The sequence below is a fragment of the Artibeus jamaicensis genome, unplaced genomic scaffold, assembly GCF_021234435.1.
Source record: "Artibeus jamaicensis isolate MK-2021 breed Jamaican fruit bat unplaced genomic scaffold, CSHL_Jam_final contig_387, whole genome shotgun sequence".
NCBI classification, from domain to species: Eukaryota; Metazoa; Chordata; class Mammalia; order Chiroptera; family Phyllostomidae; genus Artibeus; species Artibeus jamaicensis.
This window is the reverse complement of record NW_026521812.1, coordinates 30236154-30259925: the sequence shown is the minus strand read 5'-3', so window position 1 is coordinate 30259925 and position 23772 is coordinate 30236154. Positions and strand designations below refer to the sequence as shown.

At 37.2% G+C, this 23772-nt stretch overlaps 1 protein-coding gene across 1 annotated transcript; it reads right to left on the bottom strand.

The window, feature by feature from the left end:
- Window positions 1–204: 204 nt before the first annotated feature.
- On the bottom strand, window positions 205–22802 carry COQ3 (coenzyme Q3, methyltransferase). The gene is made up of 7 exons (XM_037145480.2): window positions 22672–22802; window positions 10301–10427; window positions 8214–8366; window positions 6075–6174; window positions 4380–4622; window positions 1910–2069; window positions 205–679 (listed from the first exon to the last, which is right to left on the bottom strand). Exons 1-7 carry the CDS (start codon window positions 22778–22780, stop codon window positions 468–470), a joined length of 1104 nt encoding a protein of 367 aa, XP_037001375.2. The 5' UTR covers window positions 22781–22802; the 3' UTR covers window positions 205–467.
- Window positions 22803–23772: the final 970 nt, after the last annotated feature.

Here is a 23772-nt window from a genome sequence, read left to right as displayed (position 1 = left end):
ATAAATTCATTAAATAAAGAAAAAATATATTTTATCTTCCCAAACATAAGTAGTATAAAACTATTTGGTTTTCATAAGTCAGAAGCATAACAGCTTTTCACGAAAACCAGATAAAGAACACAGATAACACATATTCCTTTGAGTTAAAAACATATGATATGGATGGGCATATACGATGGAAGTATACACATACAATCTGTAAAATAAGTGAAACAGGCATACCCTATTTATTTAGCAAAGGCTGAGGAACATAAGCTCCTGAATCACACGGTCTCTGGAAAAAACTTTGTTATCCATAGAATAATGCCCTAGAAGTAGCAATTAGATGAATCAACCAAAAAAGGGGGGTTTGGCCCTTTTTATTGACCTTCTTTTCTGCATAATCCTCTCTCAAAAATTAAACTGCATTTTATGTGTTTGTAAACATCAGGCTTTCAAGCCATCTCACTACAGTCCTTCACAATGATTCATTTCTTCAGCTCGCCATGCGCAGCTGGGCTGGTGGAGACATCAGCCTGGTGCTCTCCCATGTCTCCCTTTACAACAAACCCGGCAGGCACTGGGTGCTCCTGTTTCACGGCATGAGCTGCATAGTTAAGGCTGGTATTTTCACTCAAATGCCAATAACCTGAGAAGGGGTTGTAGATCATTCCCACCACAGTTTGAACTGACAGACCATCTGAAAAACATATCACAAAGAGTAGATTTAATAAATATATACCTCCCAAATACAATGCAATTTACAGTCTCATGCAATTCTCCATGTTAAAAAGAGATTCCTAACTCAATGGGCAAAAAAAATACTTTGTAAGCATGTGCTTGCAAATGTATTCAGTAAGAATGATCACATTCTTGACTGCAGCATAGGACATAAACTCTAAAGCCACCGGCTTGGGTTCAAATCCCAGCTCTGGCACCTATTAGGTGACCCTGGACAAGTCACTTCACTGTTCTGAATCTCAGTTTTCTCACAGGATAAATGGACAGATCATTTATCCTAGAGTTGTTAGAATTAGATGAGATATGTGTATAAAGTAGCACAGCACTTGGAATTTGGTAAGTACTCAATAAGCATTAGCTGTGTTTAGAAAATACTTGCCAACAAGTAATTGTTCCTACAAAGCATCTTTAAAACATTTTTTAAATTCTATTTTCAACAAGGTGACTTGCAGAAGTCTTTAGAACTTACTACTGCACTGGGCTGATAATATTCCAAGTAAAATCAAGTTTACTGATATACTGTTTTATGAACAAAAAGCATGAAACATACATGAGTCTAAGTACTTAACAGGAATACCAATGTCAAATAAATGAACTGATAAATGTTACTGCTTGACCGAAATTCAACATATAAACCCAATGTTAACAGTGAGTACGGCAGAGCTAGGCATCCCAAGGAATACAATGAAGAGACACAGTTTGACCTCAAGAACTTGACAGGCCAGGAAGGGGCTTGCAGACACCAAATTAACCATTGTATAAGGCACGCTTTAAGTAGTATAAAATACATAAAACTGGACAAGGAAGTTCAAAACATATCTGAGAATGGGGGAATCTGAAAAAATAACACGTAAGAGAAGCTGACACAAGGAGGGCTGAACAGGCAAACTCAGGGCGTATGAGTAACACACATTTGCATCGCATCTCTGAACAAGTGAGGACTGAACTGCCAGAAGGTATGCATGAATCAACTATGATTTGCTTGGCCCTGGGTTAGGTGCCAAGGTGAGAGAGAAGGGGTTTCTAATACTTGATCCTCAGTTCAAGGAGTTTATGATCTAGTTGAGGAGATGAAACAAACATCCAAAGAACTGTGGCCTCTTTAAGTGCTATGTTGTGTGATTAATAATTATAGGTGCATGAAAAATTCAGCTAGGCCTTGAAAATTGGAAAAAGTCTTCATACTCACTTGATTCCAGAATGCTCTCTAGATTTTCGGGTGAAACAAACTTCTCCCAGGTATGAGTACCTTTTGGTACAATACCTGCAATTCGCTCTGAAAAAACAATTCCCAAGGCATAGGACAGCTGTGTTTTGTTGATTGTAGTAATGAATAAAGAACCACCAGGCTAAAAAACATATGTATAGAGGTAGAATTTTAAATGTTAGGAGCATCAGTTAGGTAAAGGCTCGGCTTGCCCCACACTCCTCCTTCCTTCTGAATAATTTAAGTGTAGTTAAGATATATGAGTATGAATGAAATATAACTTACCAAAACAGCATTTTTTTCTCTTGGGAAATTCATTACTAAAGGCAATCCACTACTGATCCACTCAATGAGTTTACGCAACGGTGCTTACAACCCTTAAAATCATATATTACTATGACTTATATTTATAGTATATACACTGCTTTGTACATATCAAATACTTTATATAATAAAAGTATAGAAATGAGATCAGGCTGCTCTTCCTTGTGTCCACATTTATGATTTAATATGTGTTCACGCTGTTTTCTCTTGGGTGCTTGGGTCTGTCTCACTTCTTTGGTACAGCATGCAGCTACACAAGCAGGTGGGCAACACCAGTAGCTGTTCTTACACAAAAACATTAATGATTAAGCTTTGAAAATGTTTTGATTTCATTAGTATAGAGCAGGGGTTTTCAACGGATGTGCTGCAAGGACTTCTAAACCGTGCAACACCTGACTAGTCAGCTAGGGGCACTGACCTCTTTTCCCTTCGACTGTCAAATAGAAAAATGACAACACAACAATAGCCATCTGGTATATATAAATAAAAATTATTCTGATTTTTTGTCAGATTGGTAAAAGTTATATTTTTATTGTGCTGCAGAATATTAGTAATTAGTTTATGTTTGCCATGAGATAAAAAGGTTGAAAATTGATGGTATAAAGAATATGAAGAAATCAAGATAATCATTTTAAATGAATACAAACTATGTAGCTGTGCAGTCTGCCATTTTTCAGTGACTATATTTAGTGTTTCCTATATTTAGTCCCACAAATAGCAAGGGCATTAGCATCTCCCTCTTTTACACATTCTCATTAGTCTAGTGAGGATAAAACACCAAAGAGACTGCAAAATAATCATATTAATACATACAGGGTGGGTAAAAGTAGATTTACAGTTGTTTGTATGGAAAATAATACAGTAATTAGTAAAAAATAATAAAGGAATAAACTGTGTTTTGCATACTTACAACTGTACAGCTACTTTTGCCCGACCCTGTATGTACATATATAGGAGAGAAAGAGAGAGAATATGTCTCCAATACCACCCCAAACCAAAACAGGAAAGGGGAGGCAGGCCCTGAAATACTGCCAAGCAGACTTAAATTAAAAACCAAAATATCAAACACTATTTCATCACACATTGTAACTTTTCTCTATAAAACTCCAGTATTCTAAAGTATCTTCTTAAGAATCACTTATGAGTCAATTATATGTTAATAGAGCCAGGGGAAAAATTGTTAAAAGTAGGGGAAACTAGGTGAAGCATATATGCAAATACTCTGCACAATTTTTTGCAGCTTTTTAATAAATCTAAAATTATTCAAAAGAAAAACCATTTTTAAATAATTTCTACTTAGCATTGCATTCGTTTAGCTCTTGACCTTATAGTGTTACCTCTTAAATATAAAGACAACAGAGTTATAGAGTAATAATAATAATAATACTTTAGGGATATTTATTAAAAGAAAATTTGGAATCATTTTTGGAAGACTAAGTCTGTGGGGAATTATATAAGGATAATAATGGGAAAAAAAGATTTGGAATCAAAAGATGTAGCTTTAAACCCCACTTCAGTATCTAGTGACCTTTAACTTAAAGACCAAGTGACCTTTGACATCTCCCAAATTCTGATCTTCACTGGTCAAAGGAAGTCATCATAATGTCGGCCTTACCTTCCTACCCGGGTTGTAGGTCAGATCAGGTGAGATCATATGCAGGAAGTATTCTTTTACAAGCTAAAGACTGTTATACATATCACCTACAGAGTACTTAATAAATGCTATCTAAGTCAATTTATGCCAATAATTATTTCTACTAATTTTTGAGTATTAATCCAAACCAATTTCCTAGATATTGTCATTCAATGTCTATTGGATATTTAATGTAATAGATATTGGGATTATGTCTATTATGCCAATGGGAAAATACCACTATAACTCTTTTGGATGTATTACAATGTTCAGCACCAACATTTTTCAAGCTCCTTGAACTTGGAGCTTGGACTTCTGACACTGGATGTCTAAACCCCAATACTAAGGGCAACCTGAGAGGCAGAAGTAATCCCCAGCAGAGATGCTGTTCCCTATTCATGGCTTCCTTCTGCAAGTATTATGAAACATTTATTGCTATGGCTACATACGTATACTGAAAAGAAAAATCAAACAAGTAAACTCCGTAAGTCTTACTTTTAACACTTGACAGCAGCACTGTATAAATGTTTCTAGATCAATCACATGCTCTACAACTTCAGAAGCTACAACAGCATCGAATGTTTCGGCAGTCTCTTCCACAATCTCTTCCAGGGAACATGCTCGGTACTCTACCCTCTTATCCAGAACTGGATCAAAGGATTTATGGTGCTGTGCTGTTTTAATGTTCTCATCTACAGGATCAATTCCAATAACTGAAGCCCCAAGCCGCCCTAGAGGCTAATGGTGTAAAAAAAAAACAAAAAAACTGTTACCTCAGGAAGAAAATAGAATATGTGTTAGCAATAAAAAGCTTATCAAAAGATTAACTATCAAGATTACCCATGAGAAGATAATTACTGGAGATTGTTTGTGGGTACAAGGAAATTTAATAAAGTATCTTCTCTAGTTTGTACACATATGAAAATTTCCATGAGAAAAAGCTGAAAAGTGAGAACAATAATCACAACAACAGAAAATTCATCAAGAACTATTCGAGAATTGTGAAAAAATTATTTATATTCTCCAGGTGCATTTAACATGCACGTAGTATAGTACTGACATAGTTAAAGTGCAATAAATGTAACATTATAAAAACAGCTGATTTTCTGATATTCAAATTGTCAAATTTTCTTGATAGCTTTTTCAGCAAATGACTAGGAATGATTGGTTCTTCACAGCTAAGTCTTCTTTCAACTTTTATATTCAACCACTTCCCATGAAATGCCCAAGTTTTTAAACACAGCCTTAGTATTTATCAAAACTCGTACAGCATTTATTTTACAACTCTTTAGTTACATTATTTTAACTTCAGAGACATAAAATTTGTAATTATACACTGAGAAGATTGTAGACCACATATAATAAAATCTTATTCATAATTTGATATATCATCTATTCCTGATTCTAAGAAATGTATTTTCACATATTTCATATTTCCTGAAATGTTATAACTGATATCAGAGAAACCAGCCCACTGCCGTATAAAGAACACGCTTTCTGTGCATGTGGACACTCAGCTACGCATCCGACGCCTCTGGCAGGCTCACTCTCAACACGCTGTCATGGACCTTGACAGCACCACACCCCACTGTGCCCTCACTTACACTTACATCCTACACCGTTGCTTCAAGCATCTTTCAAAGATGGATAATGATGCAGCATTGAAACAAAAAGTTACTGTGATGATAGAAGAATACAAAATAAAGCTGCAGAGCATAAATTTACTATAAGCTAAAGCAAATCTTCACTCTTCACAGAGAGAATGGGCATTCTTCCAAGTACTCTAAAGCACCTGAGAAGGGAAAAGTTCCATAAGGAGGCAAAACTGTTAGGTTTCGATATTAAAGAAAAGGTTTATTCTTTCAATAAAAGAACAGCTTGTCATTGCATCTAAGCCAGTAGAAATTGCCTAATCTCTTGGGGTAGAAAAGACAACAAAATTGCTAAAGTCATTATTCAAATGACTATTATTTTGTGCCTCATTTTTGTGTAGAAAAAAATCACTCATTGTAATTTTCTGAAATTTTTATATTTTTAAGAAAATATATTACTTTTACAATCACAAAAATATTTAAAAATTTAGGTATTTTAATAAACAATATTATTTGTTAAAAGGGTAAATGAGGCATACGCCCCCTTCTTAAACTTTTTTTCCCCATTAAAATGGCAGAAGAGTTGTACATCACTTACTTCACTTAACAATCCACCACCACAGCCAACATCAAGAATCTTCATCCCAGACAAAGGTTTTCCTGGCCGGTGATTAGCAATTGTTTTTAAAAGATTGTCTCTTTTTAAAAAATTCAAAACATATAAAAATTATATCAATTAAGCCTTAAAATGTACAATTTTCAATAAAATATTAAACTTTCATTTTAAATGAATCAATGATTGGGGGGGTAAACAGGTCTTTTATTTTCAGCATTAAATAACTATGTTTATAGAATATTTTTAATTTATTGATTTGAGAGAGAGAGAGAAGGAGCAAGAGAGAACAGGAGAGAGCAAGAGAAACACCAATCTGCTTTTCCCACCTACCCAGGGACTGAACCCACAGTCTTGGTGTATCCGGACAACGCTCTAACCAGCTGACACCTGACCAGGGCCAGATATTTTTAATAATCAAAAGCAGGGGGTTTAAAGTAAAACTCTTGAAGTAACCTAACAATAATTATGACCTAATTATTATTTCAGTCATAATCTAACAAAAAACTTTTCAAGTAATCTAGTTTAGATTAACCTAATTTATTTGCCTGAGATATCATGTCACCTATTAACTACTTCGTCAGTACTGCTATACCCATTTCATGTCTGCAACAAATAAGGTACTTTACAGGGCTTAGAAGAAGCAGATTGGGAATCTGTATTTTCAGAATTTGCCTGTATTCCCTTCTAAATTGAATTTCTTTTAATCTTCTAAGTAAGTGGTGTTATCAGGATCATGTAAACAGGCATCCAAATCAGGTGAACTTAATTCTGAGATAATCATAGCAATGTTTTACTACATGGGCAAACATAAGTGCACATACACACAGTATTGTAAACTAAACTTTTAAGTTGGACTACATATGAATTTTCATTATACTTATTAACATAAATGTTACACATAATAAGGATATCTTAGGATATCTTTATTGCTATTAAAACTAATTGACTTCTAAGAATAACCTAGACAGTGGTTAAGTAGATAACTTCACAATGTTGTAACACAGAAAGGACCCACTTCAGCCAAAATGACTCCCTTATATCATAATGTACATCATATCACTCACCCTCGACAGCTTCCAATTATACTGAGAATTAACTCTACACTTCCAATAACTCTACACTTCTATAACATGCACTGCCTGGCTGATCTGTTTCACAGTGGTAACAGATGGTGTCCCAGTAGTTTGAACAGACTGGGTTTTAAGCTGAGAGGATACTAGAACTATCTGGATGTTTTTCTAAAATCCCACGTAGTCTGCAACCCCACAAAGCAGTAGGTCGAGAGTGAGAACTGAGCATTTTGTATTTCTAACAAGTTCCTGGGTGATACTGACATTGCCGGTCCAGGGCCTACACCTTGAGAACCACTATCTAATCTAAAAACTGACATTTCACTTTTCTCTTAGTGTTTCAGTGATCCACAAGTTCAGTGGTAATAAAAGGTGCTAATTTCACTTTGAGTCAGTGAAAACCAATCAGGAGGTTCCTTGATATTCTGTGCCCATTACAGCGCCACGCCCACGTCAGCTGCTTAAAAGTTTCATGATCAAATAAATGAACAAACATAAGAATGAATGAACAATTTCTTGAAAAATGGAGTGTAATGAACCCTTCTTGCCTGTACCTCTGATGGTAAACTGTAAGTTCCTGAAGTACATGACTATGTTTTGAATGATGAATGTCTTAGCAGCTTCTACAGTGTCTTGCCCCAAGCTCTGTACAGGTTAAGTTCTCGATAAATATTTGTCAATAAATATTTGTTGAATTGAGCTATCTCAGTAGTAGTTCCTTTATCAGGACTGCCTAAAAATCAAAGTTGCTATAAAATGTCATTGATGCCATAGGGTCCTAACTCCGTTTCATAAGGATTTAATTCTAATTACTAGATGTCCAAAAATGCTTCAAGTTAATTTATAAAAGCAGCCTAAAAGTTGGATGATGTTATATAAAAATTAATGGTTTCAAACAATGGACATTTTTAAGAGACTCTCCCTAATTCTTAAAGTGGACTTAAACATAGCATTTTGAACCTAGGGATAAACCAAGAGAAAAATGAGCTGAAAAAAATCAATTATTCAAAAGACTTGCATTTTAGAAGACTTAGAATTTGTGTAATGTTACCTAATAAACGGCACCCTCAGGTCATTCATAGAATGAAGAGGTGCGTACACTCCTTGCTCGTCCCACCATTTGTGAGCCAGGGTCCGGAAGGTGTTTACCTCACTGCCGTCTACAGTGGTACGAGAAGTACTGCACGGTCTTGTCCAAGGGTATCTAAGAGGTCAAAACAAAGAGCCAGGCAGAAACTGGTGTTTTCACAAATGTAACATGAATATATTATACAGAAAGATATTCTAATTTACAATTTATTATATTCTAAATACATGTATTGCTCATTTTTGATGCTTCAAAACCAAGTTTCCTTATAATCACACTGCTTATAAATATATCTTTATTCACAGATGAAACAGAATTAATTTGCTTTCAAAGTGAGTTACAATGAAAAATGAAACTATAGAACTTGGCCTTCTGAGTCACATTTAATATAGCAGTAGTAGCAGCAATAACCATTTATTGAGCATTTACTATTTACTATTGAGCATTACTATTTAAGAACTCAACATATATCATCTCATTTAGTCTTCCTGGCAACTTTTTATAAGGTAGGTACATACTACTATTAATATCTCTATTACCTAGATGAGGAAAGGGAAGCTCAGAGAGATTAAGTGGCAGGGTCAGGATTTGAACCCAGGTGCCCCCATCTCTTCTCAATGTCTACTGCTATCATCTTAGTCCAAGTTCCCATCATCTCTGGTTCGAACCATTATCCAAGCCTTCTGATTAGTCTGCCTGCTCCCTACCTCACCCTCCTCCAATCTGCTCTCCACGACTGGTTCAAACGTGGTCTGTGAACTGACCATGTGTGCACCTTCCTCAGGTACACTGCATGTGTTCTTCCCTCTCCCTGGACATTACTCTCACATTATCCTATTCCCCCTGCACACACTAATTCCTTCTCACCTTTCGGCTCTTAGTTTGAGTGGAGCACCATCTAAGAAGTCCTCCCTGATCCTCCAGACTGGGTCATATTCCCCTATTTTAAGTCCCATACAGCTTCATACTTTTTCATGGGGCTGTGTGATGATCTGATCCTGTCTCCCCACTTCACATAAGCACTATGAGAGCGAGGCAGGACTGTCTTGCCCACCACTTTACTCTGGTGACCAGCACATTTCCTGGAACACAGCTGGTGCTCAGGAAACGTTTGTCAATTGACTAATCTGAGGGAGGGGGCCCAGAAAAGCATATAATTCAACTAAAAAATTTTTAACCAGATGAGATCAAACAGGGACTAAACAGGGATCAGATAAACTATACCAAGTTCCAGATCAAAGTATATGATAGGAAAATCTTCCATAGGTTCTTGGGTAAAAGAGAATAAGGTTGTTATGTTAAAATAGGTAATGCTGTTCACATTTTTACTGTTTTTCTTAGCTATGTAAAATACATTCTACTGTGATTATTTATTATCCTTTCGAGAATTTAGTGTCACTCTTTAATACTGTCTTTTGAATATTACCCTCCTTTTCCATGCTTCATGCAAAGGCTCAGTAATCAAGGACTAATGTACAAGAGGTAACGTAACAGGAGATGGCTGCTAAGTTCACTATAATTAGGATTCCACACACACCCCAGTCTTAAAAGAGCTAGCTCACTTACAAGTAAAAACATGCACTCATACCTTAACCCCACGCAATATTTTTTACAAGATTACAAATTGGTTTATAATAAGAATACAGAAAGAAATTACTTTGACTCAATTTGCTACCTTGTACACTTACTTATCCATCTTATCATACTATTTATGTTACACCCAAATCATTTACAGTTTTAAGCATGGTATAAGGATAACATGAGGAAGTAAAAAGTACTTCTACAGACCGTAGAGTCTTATATTAAAAATGAAAGCTATCCCTGAATATGGATAAAGGGTATATTCCACATATGGTATTATAATTTTTCTGTGGATTTCAAATATTCCAAATTCAAAAGTTGCGGGAAAAATAAAAATATTTAGATAAAAAAGTACCTTAATCAAATCACATGAGCTGTTAAATACTGACAGAGTTTATTAAATACAACCAATATAAAACTATTATTCACATAATTATGTAAATATTTGCCACAGTAATGAACAAACTTACCTGTAACTTTTCATTGTGTTCAAGCAGGCAAAATTCATTCTATAGGATTTGAACCACATAATTCTGTATTCACTGAAAACCCATGGTTTAATTTGTAGAGTACAACTGAGCTGATTCGGTAAATAAACTGAAAAAAAAATGAAATGTCTAGAGAAAGCACAGTATGAGTTCCTAATATACATGTACTTAAAGAAACTATTTTATGTGGAAATCCTATATTACAGTGATAAATAAAAGGGGTTATTCCTAATTTTGGATTTTACTCTAAAATGTAAAAGGTCTTGTATTCCATCATTTAATTTTAATCAAACATTTCTGAAACTGTAACTAGCAAAAACAAGTAATGCATCTGTAAAAATTTTACATGCCATTAATTTCTGTACCCACATTATGCTGCATGAAATTATTAAAAATGATATTCAAATTAAAACTATATTAACTTTTAAACCAGGGTAATAGTGGTTATGAGATTATTTATCAAAACTAGTTCAAATTCTGTCACTTCCATTTAGCTACATGAAATGGACTTACATGCATGTTCAACACCCTTCCCAAAAAGAAAAACTCATAAAAATTTTGAAATAACACTCATCAAGTCTATATATTCAAAACTTACACAGGAACCTGCTTTATGAACTATTTACTCTGCTGCAGAACACTGAATTGTTCAATTTAGACAAAGTAAACCTTGGAGCAAAAGAAATCACCATGATCAGTACATTGTGATAAAAAGGACAATCCACCAAGAAGATAAAGCAATACTAAGTGGGTATGTGCTAGACAACAGACTTTCAAAACACATGAAGCAAACATGGAACTGAGAAAAGAAATAAATCTACAACCATAGCTGGAGACCTCAATACCCCTTTCTCAGTGATTGACAGTACCACTAGAGAGAAAATCAAAAAGGATGCAAAAGAACTGAATAACACAATCAACCAATAAGATCTCATTGGTATTTATAAAACATTCCATCCAAACAAAAACAAAATGTACATTCTTTTGAGCATGAATGGATCATTCATACTGATAGGCCATACCCTCGGATACTGATCAAACCTTCATAACTGTAAGATAACTGAAATCATATAGACCACAGGTAGCAAACACAAGGCCCGCAGGCTGAATCCGGCCCTCCACTTTGTTTTATCCAGCCCAGCACCTTGTTTTTACCTGGTGGCAGCACCAAACTCTCGCTTAACTGTTAAGGAGCAGTTACATTTATACAGTCCTAAAATTACATTCAGCCCTTTGAAGACAACTGTGAGGCTGATGTGGCCCCTGGTGAAAATGAGTTTGACACCCCTGATATAGACTATGTTCTAACTATAGTGGAATAGAACTAGAAATAAATGACAGAAACATGAAAAGAAAAAACACTTAGAAATTAAACAACACAATTCTAAGCAATCCATGGGTCAAGGCAGTCTCAGGGAAATAAAAATGAAATAAATTAAAATATACAATGTAAAAAGTCTGTGGACATAATTTAAGCAGTAGAAGGAAACTTATAGCACTAAATATGCATGTTAGAAAAGAGGAAAGGTCTCAAGTCAACGATCTACCATAAGTTATTGTCTCAACAAACTAGAAGTGTAATAAACCCAAAGTGATCAGATAAAAGAAAATAATAATAAAAGTAGAAATGAATAACCTTGAAAACAAAATAGCATAGATAAAATAAATCAAGCCAAAAGTGAATTCCTCTCAAAGATCAATAAATTTGATAAGCTTCTAGCAAGGCTGATAAAGAGAAGACCAATACTACCAATGTCAAGTATTAAAGAGGGGATATCACTATGAACCCAAGAGACATAAAAAGAATGATAAGGGAATACTAACAACCCTACAGAGAATTTTCTACAATTTAGACAAAATAGACTAATTCCATGAAAACCACAAACTAACAAAACCCATACAAGATGAAATAGGTAGCCTGAATAGTCCTATAACTAGCAAAGAAATTGAATTCATAGCTAAAACCTCCTGAAAAATACATCTCCAGGCTCAGATTGCTTCATGAATTCTTTCTACCAAACACTTAAAGAAGAAAATACAACCAATTCTACCCAATTTCTTCCAAGAAATAAAAGACTGAGGAACACCTCCCAACCCATTTTATGAAGCCAGCATGACTTTGACACAAAAAAGCAGACAGAGATGGGACAGCAAAGAAAACCACAGATCAATTTCTCTCATGAACAGTCACAAAAATTCTCAGTAATCAGTAAATATAATCCAGAAACACATAAACAATACTATAGCCTAACAACATGGGACTTACTCCAGCTATGCAACACTAGTTCCATATTAGAAAATCAATGTAATTTACATATTAATAATGAAAAGAAGAAAAATGACATGATTTTATTAACTGATGTGGATAAAACATTTGCCAAAATCACACTCATTTATGATTTAAAATTCTCAGCAATTAAGAATAGGAGGGAAATTCTTCAATCTCGAGAGCATCCATAAAAACCCTATCGCTCAGTTAGTACTTTCCCGACAGTGAGAGATGAAGAGCTCTGCCTGAACATTAGCACCTGCACGAGGTACCCATTCTCTTGATTCCTGTTCAACGCAGTACTAAAAATCTTAGCAAGGGCAATAATGAAAAAAGGAAATAAAAGGCATACAGAATAGAAAGGAAGAGATTAAACTGTCCTAATTTAAAAACAAAACAAAAGCTCTTGGAACTATTACATGAGTTCAGCAAGGTCAGATTATAAGATCAACACACAAAAAAAGTCAATTTTTTCTATCTACTACTAACAATAAACAATTGGAAAGTAAAACTGAAAATGCTATACCATTTAAAATCAGTCCAGAAAAGAATGAATTACTTTCATTGTTGTATAACTCTAACAAAACATGTGCAGAGTCTATATGCTGAAAACTGACATAAAACACTGATAAAAGAAATCAAAAACCACTTAACAAAATCCCAATAGCCTCTTTTTTTGTAGACATAAACAAGCTAATTCTAAAATTTGTATGAATTTGTGTGGCAAAAGAAATACAAAATCTAAAACAATATTAAAGAATTATAAAATTACAGGAACTACAACACCCAATTTTAAGACTGACCATGGAAGTACAGTAATAAAGACAGTATGCTACTTCTGCAGGGGGACGAACACATCGCAGTGCAGCAGAAGAGTGTCCAGAGGTAAATAAAAAAAAAATCCACTCAACTGTTTTTTACAATGGTGCAAAAACAGATAAGTGGAGGAGAAATAGTCCTCTCAATAAATGGTGTTGAAACAATTAGACAAAGAAAACTTCAACCTAAATTTCATATCTTATACAAAAATGAACTTGAAATGGAGAACTGACCCAAACGCAAACCTATAAAACTTTTAGATGAAAATATAGAAGATCTTCAAGACTTAGGGTTAGGCTAGGGTTTTTACGTCTCACACCAAAAGCACAATCCTTTTATAAAAAGTGATTAAATTAGAGACTTCCGCCAAGATGGAAGCATAGGTGGAAGCACTGTGCCTTCTTGCACAGCTAAGTTTAAAAACAACAAAGTTTTAGCAACAAAAACCCAGCCAAACCACAGAAAATTGAACTACACGGAAGTCTGACAACAATGAACCCTTCAGCCAAACTGGTAAGAAGGGCAGAGCCAGCAGCAGAGGAGGGTTGGGCAGGAAAGATTGACTGGACCCACCCAGGAGCACGACCCAGGTGGGCCAGCAGCCATGGGCGGATCCCAGGTGTGGAGAAGCGGGCAGATCCACTGAGGGAGCAAGGTGGTGGACCCACTGAGGGTGCAAGGAAGTGGACTCACTGAGGACTGATTGCGGTCACATTTCGAGCACAGATAAACCAGTGAAGGAACGAGCAGTGAGATGGACTGCAGACTGTGCAGGCCCCAGCAGCAGGAAGTGGCAGAGGGAACTGCCATTGTCCCTCTCTGACCCTGCCCCCACATACAGAGTCACAACCCAGCGACCTGGGTGGCCCCGCCCTGGTGAACATCTAAGGCGCCTGTCCTCATACTTAACAGGCACGAACAGACCAAAACATGGCTCAAGAACAACTCAGAGCGCCAGAACCAATAACTCTAAGCAATGAAGAAATAGCCAAACTTTCAGATGCACAGTTCAAAACACTGGTGATCAGGATGCTCACAGAACTGGTGATTTTAGTCACAAATTAGAGGAACATATGAAGGCTAAACTAATTGAAATGAATGGAAATGCACAGGAAACCACTAGTAATGGAAAGGAAACTGGGACTCAAATCAAAGGAGTGGACTAGAAAGAGAAAAAAAATTACCAAACAGAAAAGGATGAAGAAATAAAAATTCAAAAAAATGAGGAGAGGCTTAGGAACCTTCAGGACATCTTTAAATATTCCAACATTCGAATTATAGGGGTACTGGAATGGGAAGAGGAACAGCCATGAGTGGAAAACTTATTTGAACAAATAATAAAGGAGCACTTCCCCAATCTGGCAAAGGAAATGAACTTCCAGGAAATCCAGGAAGCTCAGAGAGTCCCAAAGAAGTTGGACCCAAGAAGGAACACACCAAGGCACATCATCATTACATTAGCCAAGATTCAAATGAAGGAGAGAATTCTAGAAGCAGCAAGAGATAAGGGGACTGTCACCTACAAAGGAGTTCCTATCAGACTGTCAGTGGATTTCTCAAAAGAGACCTTACAGGCAAGAAGGGGCTGGAAAGAAGTATTCCAAGTCATGAAATCCAAAGACCTACATCCAAGATTGCTCTATCCAGCAAAGCTTTCATTTAGAATGGAAGGGCAGATAAAGTGCTTCTCAGATAAGGTCAAATTCAAGGAGTTCATCATCACCAAGCCCTTATGGTATGAAATGTTAAAGGGACTTATCTAAGAAAAAGAAGATAAAAAAGATGAACAGTGAAAGGACAGCAAACTCACAGTTACTAAGAACCACACCTAAAACAAAAGCAAACTAAGTGGACAGCTGCTAGATCAGGAGCAGAAACATAGAAATGAAGATCACATGGAGGGTTAGCAACAGGGGAGTGGGAGAAGGAGAAGGGGGGAGAAGGTACAGAAAATAAGTAGCATAGATGGTAGGTAGAAAATAGATAGGGGGGAGGGCAAGAACAGTATGGGAAATATAGAATCTAAAGAACTTGAGACACGTGCTCATAAACTAAAGGGGGGGAGTGGTGGGGGAGGGGTGTGCAGGGTGGAGGGGAATGAAGGGGGGAATAGAACTGTAATGGCATAATTAATAAAATATATTTTGAAAAAAGTGATTAAATTAAAGTTAATCAAAAATAAACATTTTTGCTCTGAAAAAGACCCTAATAAGAAAAAGAAAAGTCACAGGCTGGCAGGATATATTTCCAGAACACATATCCCACAAAGGACTTGCATCTGGAATAGGTCAGAATATTTTTTAAACTCAACAATACGAAACAAAACACAACTCCCATTTTTTTAAAAAAAGCAATCCAATTATAAATGCACATGAACATACATTTCATCAAAGAGTATATACAAATGCAAATAAGCATATGAAGCAATGTTAAATATTAATAGCCATTAGAGGAATACAAAGGGAAGCTGCTACATACCTATTACAATGGCTAAAATTTAACCATCCTGACATTACCAAGTGTGAACCAGGTAATGAAGCAAGTATCTTTTATATATTGCTTGTGGGAATGTAAATGGTATAGACACCATGGAAATCAGTTTAGTAATTTCTCATAAGGTTAAACATACATTTATCATATAACCCAGAATTTGCAACACTTATCCCCAAGAAGTGAAAGCTGTGTCCCAACAGAAATCTGTACAAAAATGTTCATAGTAATTCATTCATAATAGTCAAAAACTGGAGACACCCAAAATATACTATAATAGACGAAGGGTTAAACAAACCATTGTGGTATATCCGTATTGTGAAATATGACTCAGAAATAAAAAGGAATAAAGTACTGCTACACACAGTTTGGATGGATTTTAAGTGTATTTATGCTGAGTAGGGAACAAAAAACAATTTCAGAAGGTACACATATGCTGTATCATGGTTGATTCCATACTGAAATGGCAATGTTCTATTAATGAAGAACAGATCAGTGATTGCCAAGGGTTCAGGTTGGGGTCAGGGTCTGACTGTGGAGGAGTAGTACCTGGGAATTTCTCTGTGATTGTGGAGCAGTTCCATACCCTGACTGTAGTAGTTGTTACACAAATCTCTACATGTGGCCACACACACATGCACAGAGTACATGTAAAGGTGGTAAAATGCAAACTAGGTCTGTAGTTTGGTTAACGGTATTATACTACTGTCAATGTCCTGGTTCTGACAATGTACTACAGTTAAGTAAGACGTTATCACTAAGGGACTGGTGAAGGGCACATGGAAATTCTCTGTACTATTTTTGCAACATCTTGTCTTAAATTATGTCAAAATTAAAAAACATTTAATTAAAAAGTACAAAGGGGCTCACTATAAAGCACCTCTCCGACTCCTGACTCTAGTAATCCAGTTTTCCTCTTTGGAGGCGACCAGTGTTACTATATTTGTATGTAAGCTTCTAGAGATATTTTATGCATATGCCTCTTTTGTATATCAGTTTCTCTATCTTCTTCAAAATGTAGCACAGTATACATTCTTCTGCAATTTATGTTTTTCACCAATGTATCTTAAAATATTTTTCATAACAGAACACAGAGAACTTCCCTTTATAGGGCTGCATGCCTATCTCATAACTTACTAAATAGCCCCCTATTAATGGATATTTATTTAGATTTTTTCTAATTTTTGCTTTTTCAAAGACATAAGACTGAATTACATATGAATTACATATATATGTAATGAGTATTTCTAGTGCTGGTTTCCCCGCGGTGATAACACATTGAGAGTCACCCGTGCAATGCATTATCAAATATATTTTTATCTTTGCTAGTCTAATAGGTGAAAATGTTATCTCAGTGTAGTTCCAATTTACCATGAGGTTAAGTGTCTTCTCCTAAGTTTAATGGTATGTTGGTTTGACACTTCACACTGGAGAGAGCAGCCATCATAAAGCAACAAACAAGTGTTGGAGAGGATGTGGAGAAAAGGGAACCCTAGTGCACTGTTGGTGGGAATGCAGACTGGTGCAGCCACTATGGAAAACTGTATGGAGTTTCCTCAGAAAGCTAAAAATGGAACTGCCTTTTGACCTAGCAATTCCACTGCTAGGATTATATCCTAAAAACCCTGAAACACCAATCCAAAAGAACCTATGCACCCCAATGTTAATAGCAGCACAATTTACAATAGCCAAGTGCTGGAAGCAACTTAAGTGCCCAACAGTAAATGAATGGATCAAAAAACTATGGTATATTTAGAAAATGGAATACTACACAGCAGAAGGAAAGAAGAAGCTCCTGCCTTTGCAACAGTATAGATGGAACCGGAGAGGATTATGCTAACTGAAATAAGCCAGATGGTGAAAGACAAATACCATATGATCTCACCTTAAAGTGGAACCTAATCAACAAAACAAACAAGCAAGCAAAATATAACCAGAGACACTGAAATTAACAACAAACGGACAGTAACCAGAAGGGAGGTGGGAGAGGATAATGGGGGAGAAAGGGTGAAGGGTTTTCAGGAACACATGGACAAAACCAAGGGGGGTGGAGTCAGGGGAGGGAAGTGGGGATGGCTGGGGTGGAGGGGAGAGGAGGGAGGAAAAGGCAGATGACTGTACTTAAACAACCATAAAATAAAAAATACATTAATAAAATCAACCCATGAATTAAAAAAAAGTTTAATGGTTTTTGGTTTGAACGTTTGTGTCCCTATCCCCCCCAATTCCTTTAAGTATATTTTATTGATTATGCTATTATAATTGTACTAACTTTTTCCTCCCCTTTATTCCCCTCCTCCCTGTCACTCCCTCACCTTCCAGCATCCTCCCCCACCACAGTTCACATCCATGGGTTGTACATATAAGTCCTTTGGCTTCTACATTTCCTATACTATTCTTAACCTCCCCTGCCTATTTTGTGCCTACCTATTCTGGTTCTTAGTCCCTGTACCTCCCCCCCCATTCTTCCCCTCCCTCACCCCACTGATAAACCTCCATGTAACCTCCATTTCTGTGATTCTCTACCTATTCCAGTTGTTTGCTTAGTTTTTGTTTTTTAGGTTCAGTTGTTGATAGTTGTGAGTCTGTTGTCATTTTACTGTTCATAGTTTTGATCTTCTATTTCTTAGACAAGCCCCTTTAACATTTATACAATAAGGACTGGGTGATGATGACTTGACCTTATCTGGGAAGCACTTCATCTACCCTTCCATTCTAAATGATAGCTTTGCTGGATAGAGTAATCTTGGATATAGGTCCTTACCTTTCATGACTTTGAATACTTATTTCCAGCCCCTTCTTGCCTTTATGGTTTCTTTTGAGAAATCAGTTGATAGTCTTATGGGAACTCCTCTGTAGGCAACTCTCTCCTTTTCTCTTGCTTTTAAGATTCTCTTATCTTTAATTTTGTGTAATTTATGATGTGCCTTGGTGTGCTCCTCCTTGAGTCCAATTTCTTTGGGACTCAGTGGTTTTCCTGGATTTCCTGGAAGTCTATTTCCTTTGCCAGATTAGGAAAGTTTTCCTTCATTATTTGTTCAAGTAAGTTTTCAATATCTTGCTCTTGTTCTTCTCCTTCTGGCACTCCCGTGATTTGGATGTTGGGGTGCTCAAAGTTGTCCCATAGGTTCCCAAGCCTCTCCTCATTTTTTAGCATTCTTGTTTCTTCATTCTGTTCTCGCTGAATGTTTATTTCTTCCTTCTGTTCCAAATCATTGAGTCCTGGTTTCCTTCATTTCACTGTTGATTCCCTATATGTTTTGCTTTGTTTCACGTTGTGTAGCCTTCATTTCTTCCTTTATTTTGCAACTGAGCTCAATCAATTCTATGAGCATCCTGATTACCAGTGTTTTAACTCTGCATCAGACAGATTGGCTATCTCCTCGTCACTTAGTTCTGTTTCTAGAATTTTGATCTGCTCTTTTATTTGGGTCACATTTCTTTGTCCAGGGGGCCTCTGTTATGTGTAAGGAGGTGGATCCTTAAGTATTCACCAGGACGGGTCAACCGCTCTTTGCTGCATTGTGGCGCTGTTTGGGGGGGAGGGGTCTGAGAAGGAACGATGCTGCTCTCATCCACTTTCCATCATTTCCCTAGCTTCCCACAAGCGGTTTGTGCCCTTTCAGGTGCTGATTCTCAGGTGAGTGGGTTTGTGTATGTTTTAGGATGCTGTGGGTCTCTCCAACAAACTTTCCTGTGAGGCTGGGAGTTTCTTCTGCTGCCACAATCCCCACAGATTTTTTACAGCCTGGGGTTTTGAGTCTTCAGTTTCCCAGCCCTGACACCCTGGGTTTCAGGGTCTGCCTCACTCCCCCACTGTTCCCCTGGGTCTATCTGAGCTCAAAAGCAGGACTGCCCCAGCTGGTCTGCCAGCAGCTGCCACCTTGCTGTAAGTCTTCTCTGCCCATCTCCACCCCTCCTACCATTTGGATGAATGTTTCTTTAACTCCTTGGTTATTAGACTTCCATGCAAGTTTTTCTGACAGTTATGGTTGTTGTTTTAAAATTGGTTGTTATCCTTCTTTTGGTTGTTCAAGGAAGCCGAAGTGTTTCTGCCTATGCCTCCACCTTGCCCAGAACCTTTCAAATTCATATTCTAACCCCCAAGGTGATGGTATTAGATGGGCCTCTGTGAGGTGATTACATCACAAGGGGGGAGTCCTCATGATTAGTATAGTGCCCTTATAAAAGAGATCTCAAGAGGACAGAGCAAGAAAGCTTCATCTATGAACCAGGCAGCGGACTCTCACCAGACCCAGAATGGTGGGATTCCCAGTCTTCAGAGCCATAAGAAATACATTTCTGTAGCTATAAGCAAACAGGTCTGAGGTATTTTGTTCCAATGGACTAAGACAAAAGGTTACTTATATTTCATGTCTTGGATTTTAGCTGAAGTATCTGTACCACCTTTTATTTTTATTTTTTAAAGATCTTTATTTCTTTTTAGAGCGGAAGGGAGGGAAAGAGGAAGAGAAACATCAATGTGTGGTTTCCTCTCGGAACCTGGCCTGTAACCCAGGCATGTACCCTTTGCTTCCTAGTCCAGCACTCAACCCACTGAGACACACCAGCCAGGGCTGTACTACCTTTTAAGACCCAGTCCAAATACCACCTACTTTATGCCTCTAGGTAGGAAAAGGAAATATTATTAGAGAAACATGTAAACTGTAATAAAGTTAAGGATATATAAAGTATTTTGAAACTGAGCCTTACAGATTTTCACACTACTCCTGCTCCCTGTTCAGTGATGACCCCTATCTTCTCCTCACTTCCCCCATATCTGGCAAATTAGTCCCTCAGTCATCAGTATTGCCAGAACAATCAAGAGCTTCAGAAACCACATCACCACAACTGAGAGAAACTAATTCAGTTTGTATTAGCAAATAGGATGCTACTAATTCCTTCTGTAACCTTGAATCTGTGATCATTCTTATATTTGAGATTTTAAAAGAATAGGGAAAGATTTCATTTACTTCAAAAGTCATTTATTCAGCTCCTATCAGTAAATAAAGACCCTAACCTGCTAATACCTAACAGCAATCATGTATTATCTGGATTACTAAGGCTTCACTGAGCCTAGTCTTGCTTGCCTCTGCACTTTCTACACAAATGCTAAGTGTTATTTCTTAAACACAAATCAGATTATGTTGCTCTTTCTGTAATTTTCTACTTTCTTCAAAGTCAATCACAGGAGGTATAGCTGGCCTTTCATGGACCTGTCATGGCCTAAAAAGTCTTCTGTCTCATCCTTTGCCACTCTCTGGCCTCATCTTCAGGCCCCCACCCACACTACTTTTTAAAAATATCTTACTTATTTATTTTTAGAGAGAGGGGAAGGGAAGGAGAAAGAGAGGGAGAGAAACACCAATGTATGGTTGCCTCTTATGTGTCCCCCACTGGGGACCTAACCCACAACCCAGGCATGTGTCCCGACTGGGAATCGAACCAGCAACCCTGTGCTTCACAGGCCCCAGCTTCACAGGCCCGAGCTCAATCCACTCAGCTACACCAGCCAGGGCACCACCCACACTACTTTTAAAGAAACACTTTGCTGTTTCCCAGAAACCTCCTCAAAGATATTCAAGCTGGTGCCTTTGGCCACTCCTGCTTCTAAACTGGCCAACTCCTTCAAGCTCCCCAAATATCTGTTTTAAGAGGATCCCCAAATATGTATTAGGTGTTCCTTCTGTGTTCACTCCCATTATTTTAAAATATTTATATTGTATTTTCTCTAAATTTCTGATTATAAAAATGTTAAAAATCTTAAAAACGGCAAAAAGTATATAAAGAATGATAAAACAGATCACCAACTCCACCACAGGTAATCACTGCTAAAATTTTTATATCTCTTGCCCCTCTATATCTCCTTCTATATATCTCTAAATTCATAATACATACTGATCTGTAACACTTTCTTAACACTATACCCTAATCATTTTTCTATGTGGAATCGCATTAATTTAAATCATCCTTTTTATTGGCTACACTTTTTCACTGTATGAGAATACCAGCTTAACTCTATTGGAGGGCCTGCCTTTACGTTTTTCTTTCTTATTTATTATATAAATCACAGTTGTATCCTACCATTTTTTTTTTTTAAAAACAGACCCTTGAGCTATCTTTCATTTTAAAGTTCCCAGTGTCTGACATACAGTATTTATTAAGTGAGTTTCATGTAAAGGATGAACTTAACTTTCTAATTAACACTGGGAACAAAAAATCGAACTGTCTTCCACAAGCATCAGGTTCAATGCGTTATTTTTTTTCATCTTTGCCAATACACTTCGTTGAATTAAGCTATTAATCAAAATGTAGAATAATTGCTTTAAATTCTTTCTGAAAAGAGGCAAGTACAAACAATACACAAAGACCACGTAATTAATAACTATAAACTAGCAGCTGGTGTCCCTTCCCGCTGTGGCAGAGGAAGAAAGCGTACGACCTTGAGACTCCGGCGAGCATAGCGAAGTCGCCAGCTCCTAAAGAACTCAACCAAAATGATACAAAAGTCACAGGATCTATGGCAGCGGCCCGCAGGCTGCGCTCTCCTCGGCCAGCACAAGTTCTAGGCTATTTTTCCCCAGTCTCTGGGAAGAGAAAGGCGACAGCCCAGAAGGTCCATTCAAGGGACAGCGAGGGCCGGACCGAAAGTAATCGAGAGTCTAGTGAGGATCCCGCACGGAGCCCAGCGACAGCCGTCCACCCTCTCCCGCGCCTGCGCACAGTAGCTGGCCCGCACGCGGGCTGTATACGGGAAACCTCCACACATACTTACCAGCCGATGTGGTTAAGAGGCAACAGTCAGCCTGTGTACCCCAGCACCCCGATTTAAACACTCCTAAAAGAGGACTCCTGGAGGAGCTTAGCTTGCGGGTTCCCCACATCGCGACAGAAGGACCAACCTCTTTTCCGGTCCCTCCCACAAAAGATCCCCAACAGAAAGGTTCCGAGATCCACTCTCGCTCAGTCAGGAGTCAAGAGTCAATCTTATCACGGCTGCTTTATTAGTGGGTTATATTTATGGACTATTCTTCACCCTCAGCATTTCAGATTGTATATGCATTTAAACTATAAAACGTTTCTTTTACCATAAACGAACTCAAGATCCTTCTATTATGCCTTATTTCTTTGACAGACCTCCTCATACCTCATGGCCGAAGTAGCCATCAATCACTGCTTTGTGCTACCTTGACCTAGCTTTTTAAAGCTTTACCCTTGTAGCTCTATTTCATATATAAAAGATTTCTCCTAGGACATTTATATTCTTGTAATACATTTCAGCATCATAAAAGCATGTAAGCATTTCTCTAAAGGTAGAAATGTGTCCACTTTCAAGGTATTTAAGTGTCAGAGGGCCAGAAGTCTAAACTGAGTATTTTCCACAAGTGATCTGAAAATATTCTGAACAGAACACACATTATACAGCAGGAGACTGTTAATTACTCAGGTTAGACAAACTTCATTTATAGCAAGAACGGTGATTATGTAACATTTTACCTCTAAATGCATAGAAGCCTTTCCTTGGGTAAGAATAATAAATTTCCAATACTAAAGGTAAAAATATGATTACACATTTTCAACAGTGTCAAATTGGTGAAGTGTTCTTTGAATTATTACAATTTACATAGCTCAGTAATGATCTTTCACTTATGGCTTCTTAGTAAAACATGGACGACCTCCTAAGAGTAGATGGGGACTGGAGTCATCTCCTTTTCAGAGCTCCTCTCAAGATGGCAGAAAGCTCTCCACAAAGTATCATTTTAGCATGTGTAAATGTATTTGTTGGAGTGACAACAAAGAAAAAAAGCAAAGTCCAAGTATAATCAAATAAAGTTCTAAGAGCTTTATTTAAATGTACTTTTCTTTTTAACGTACC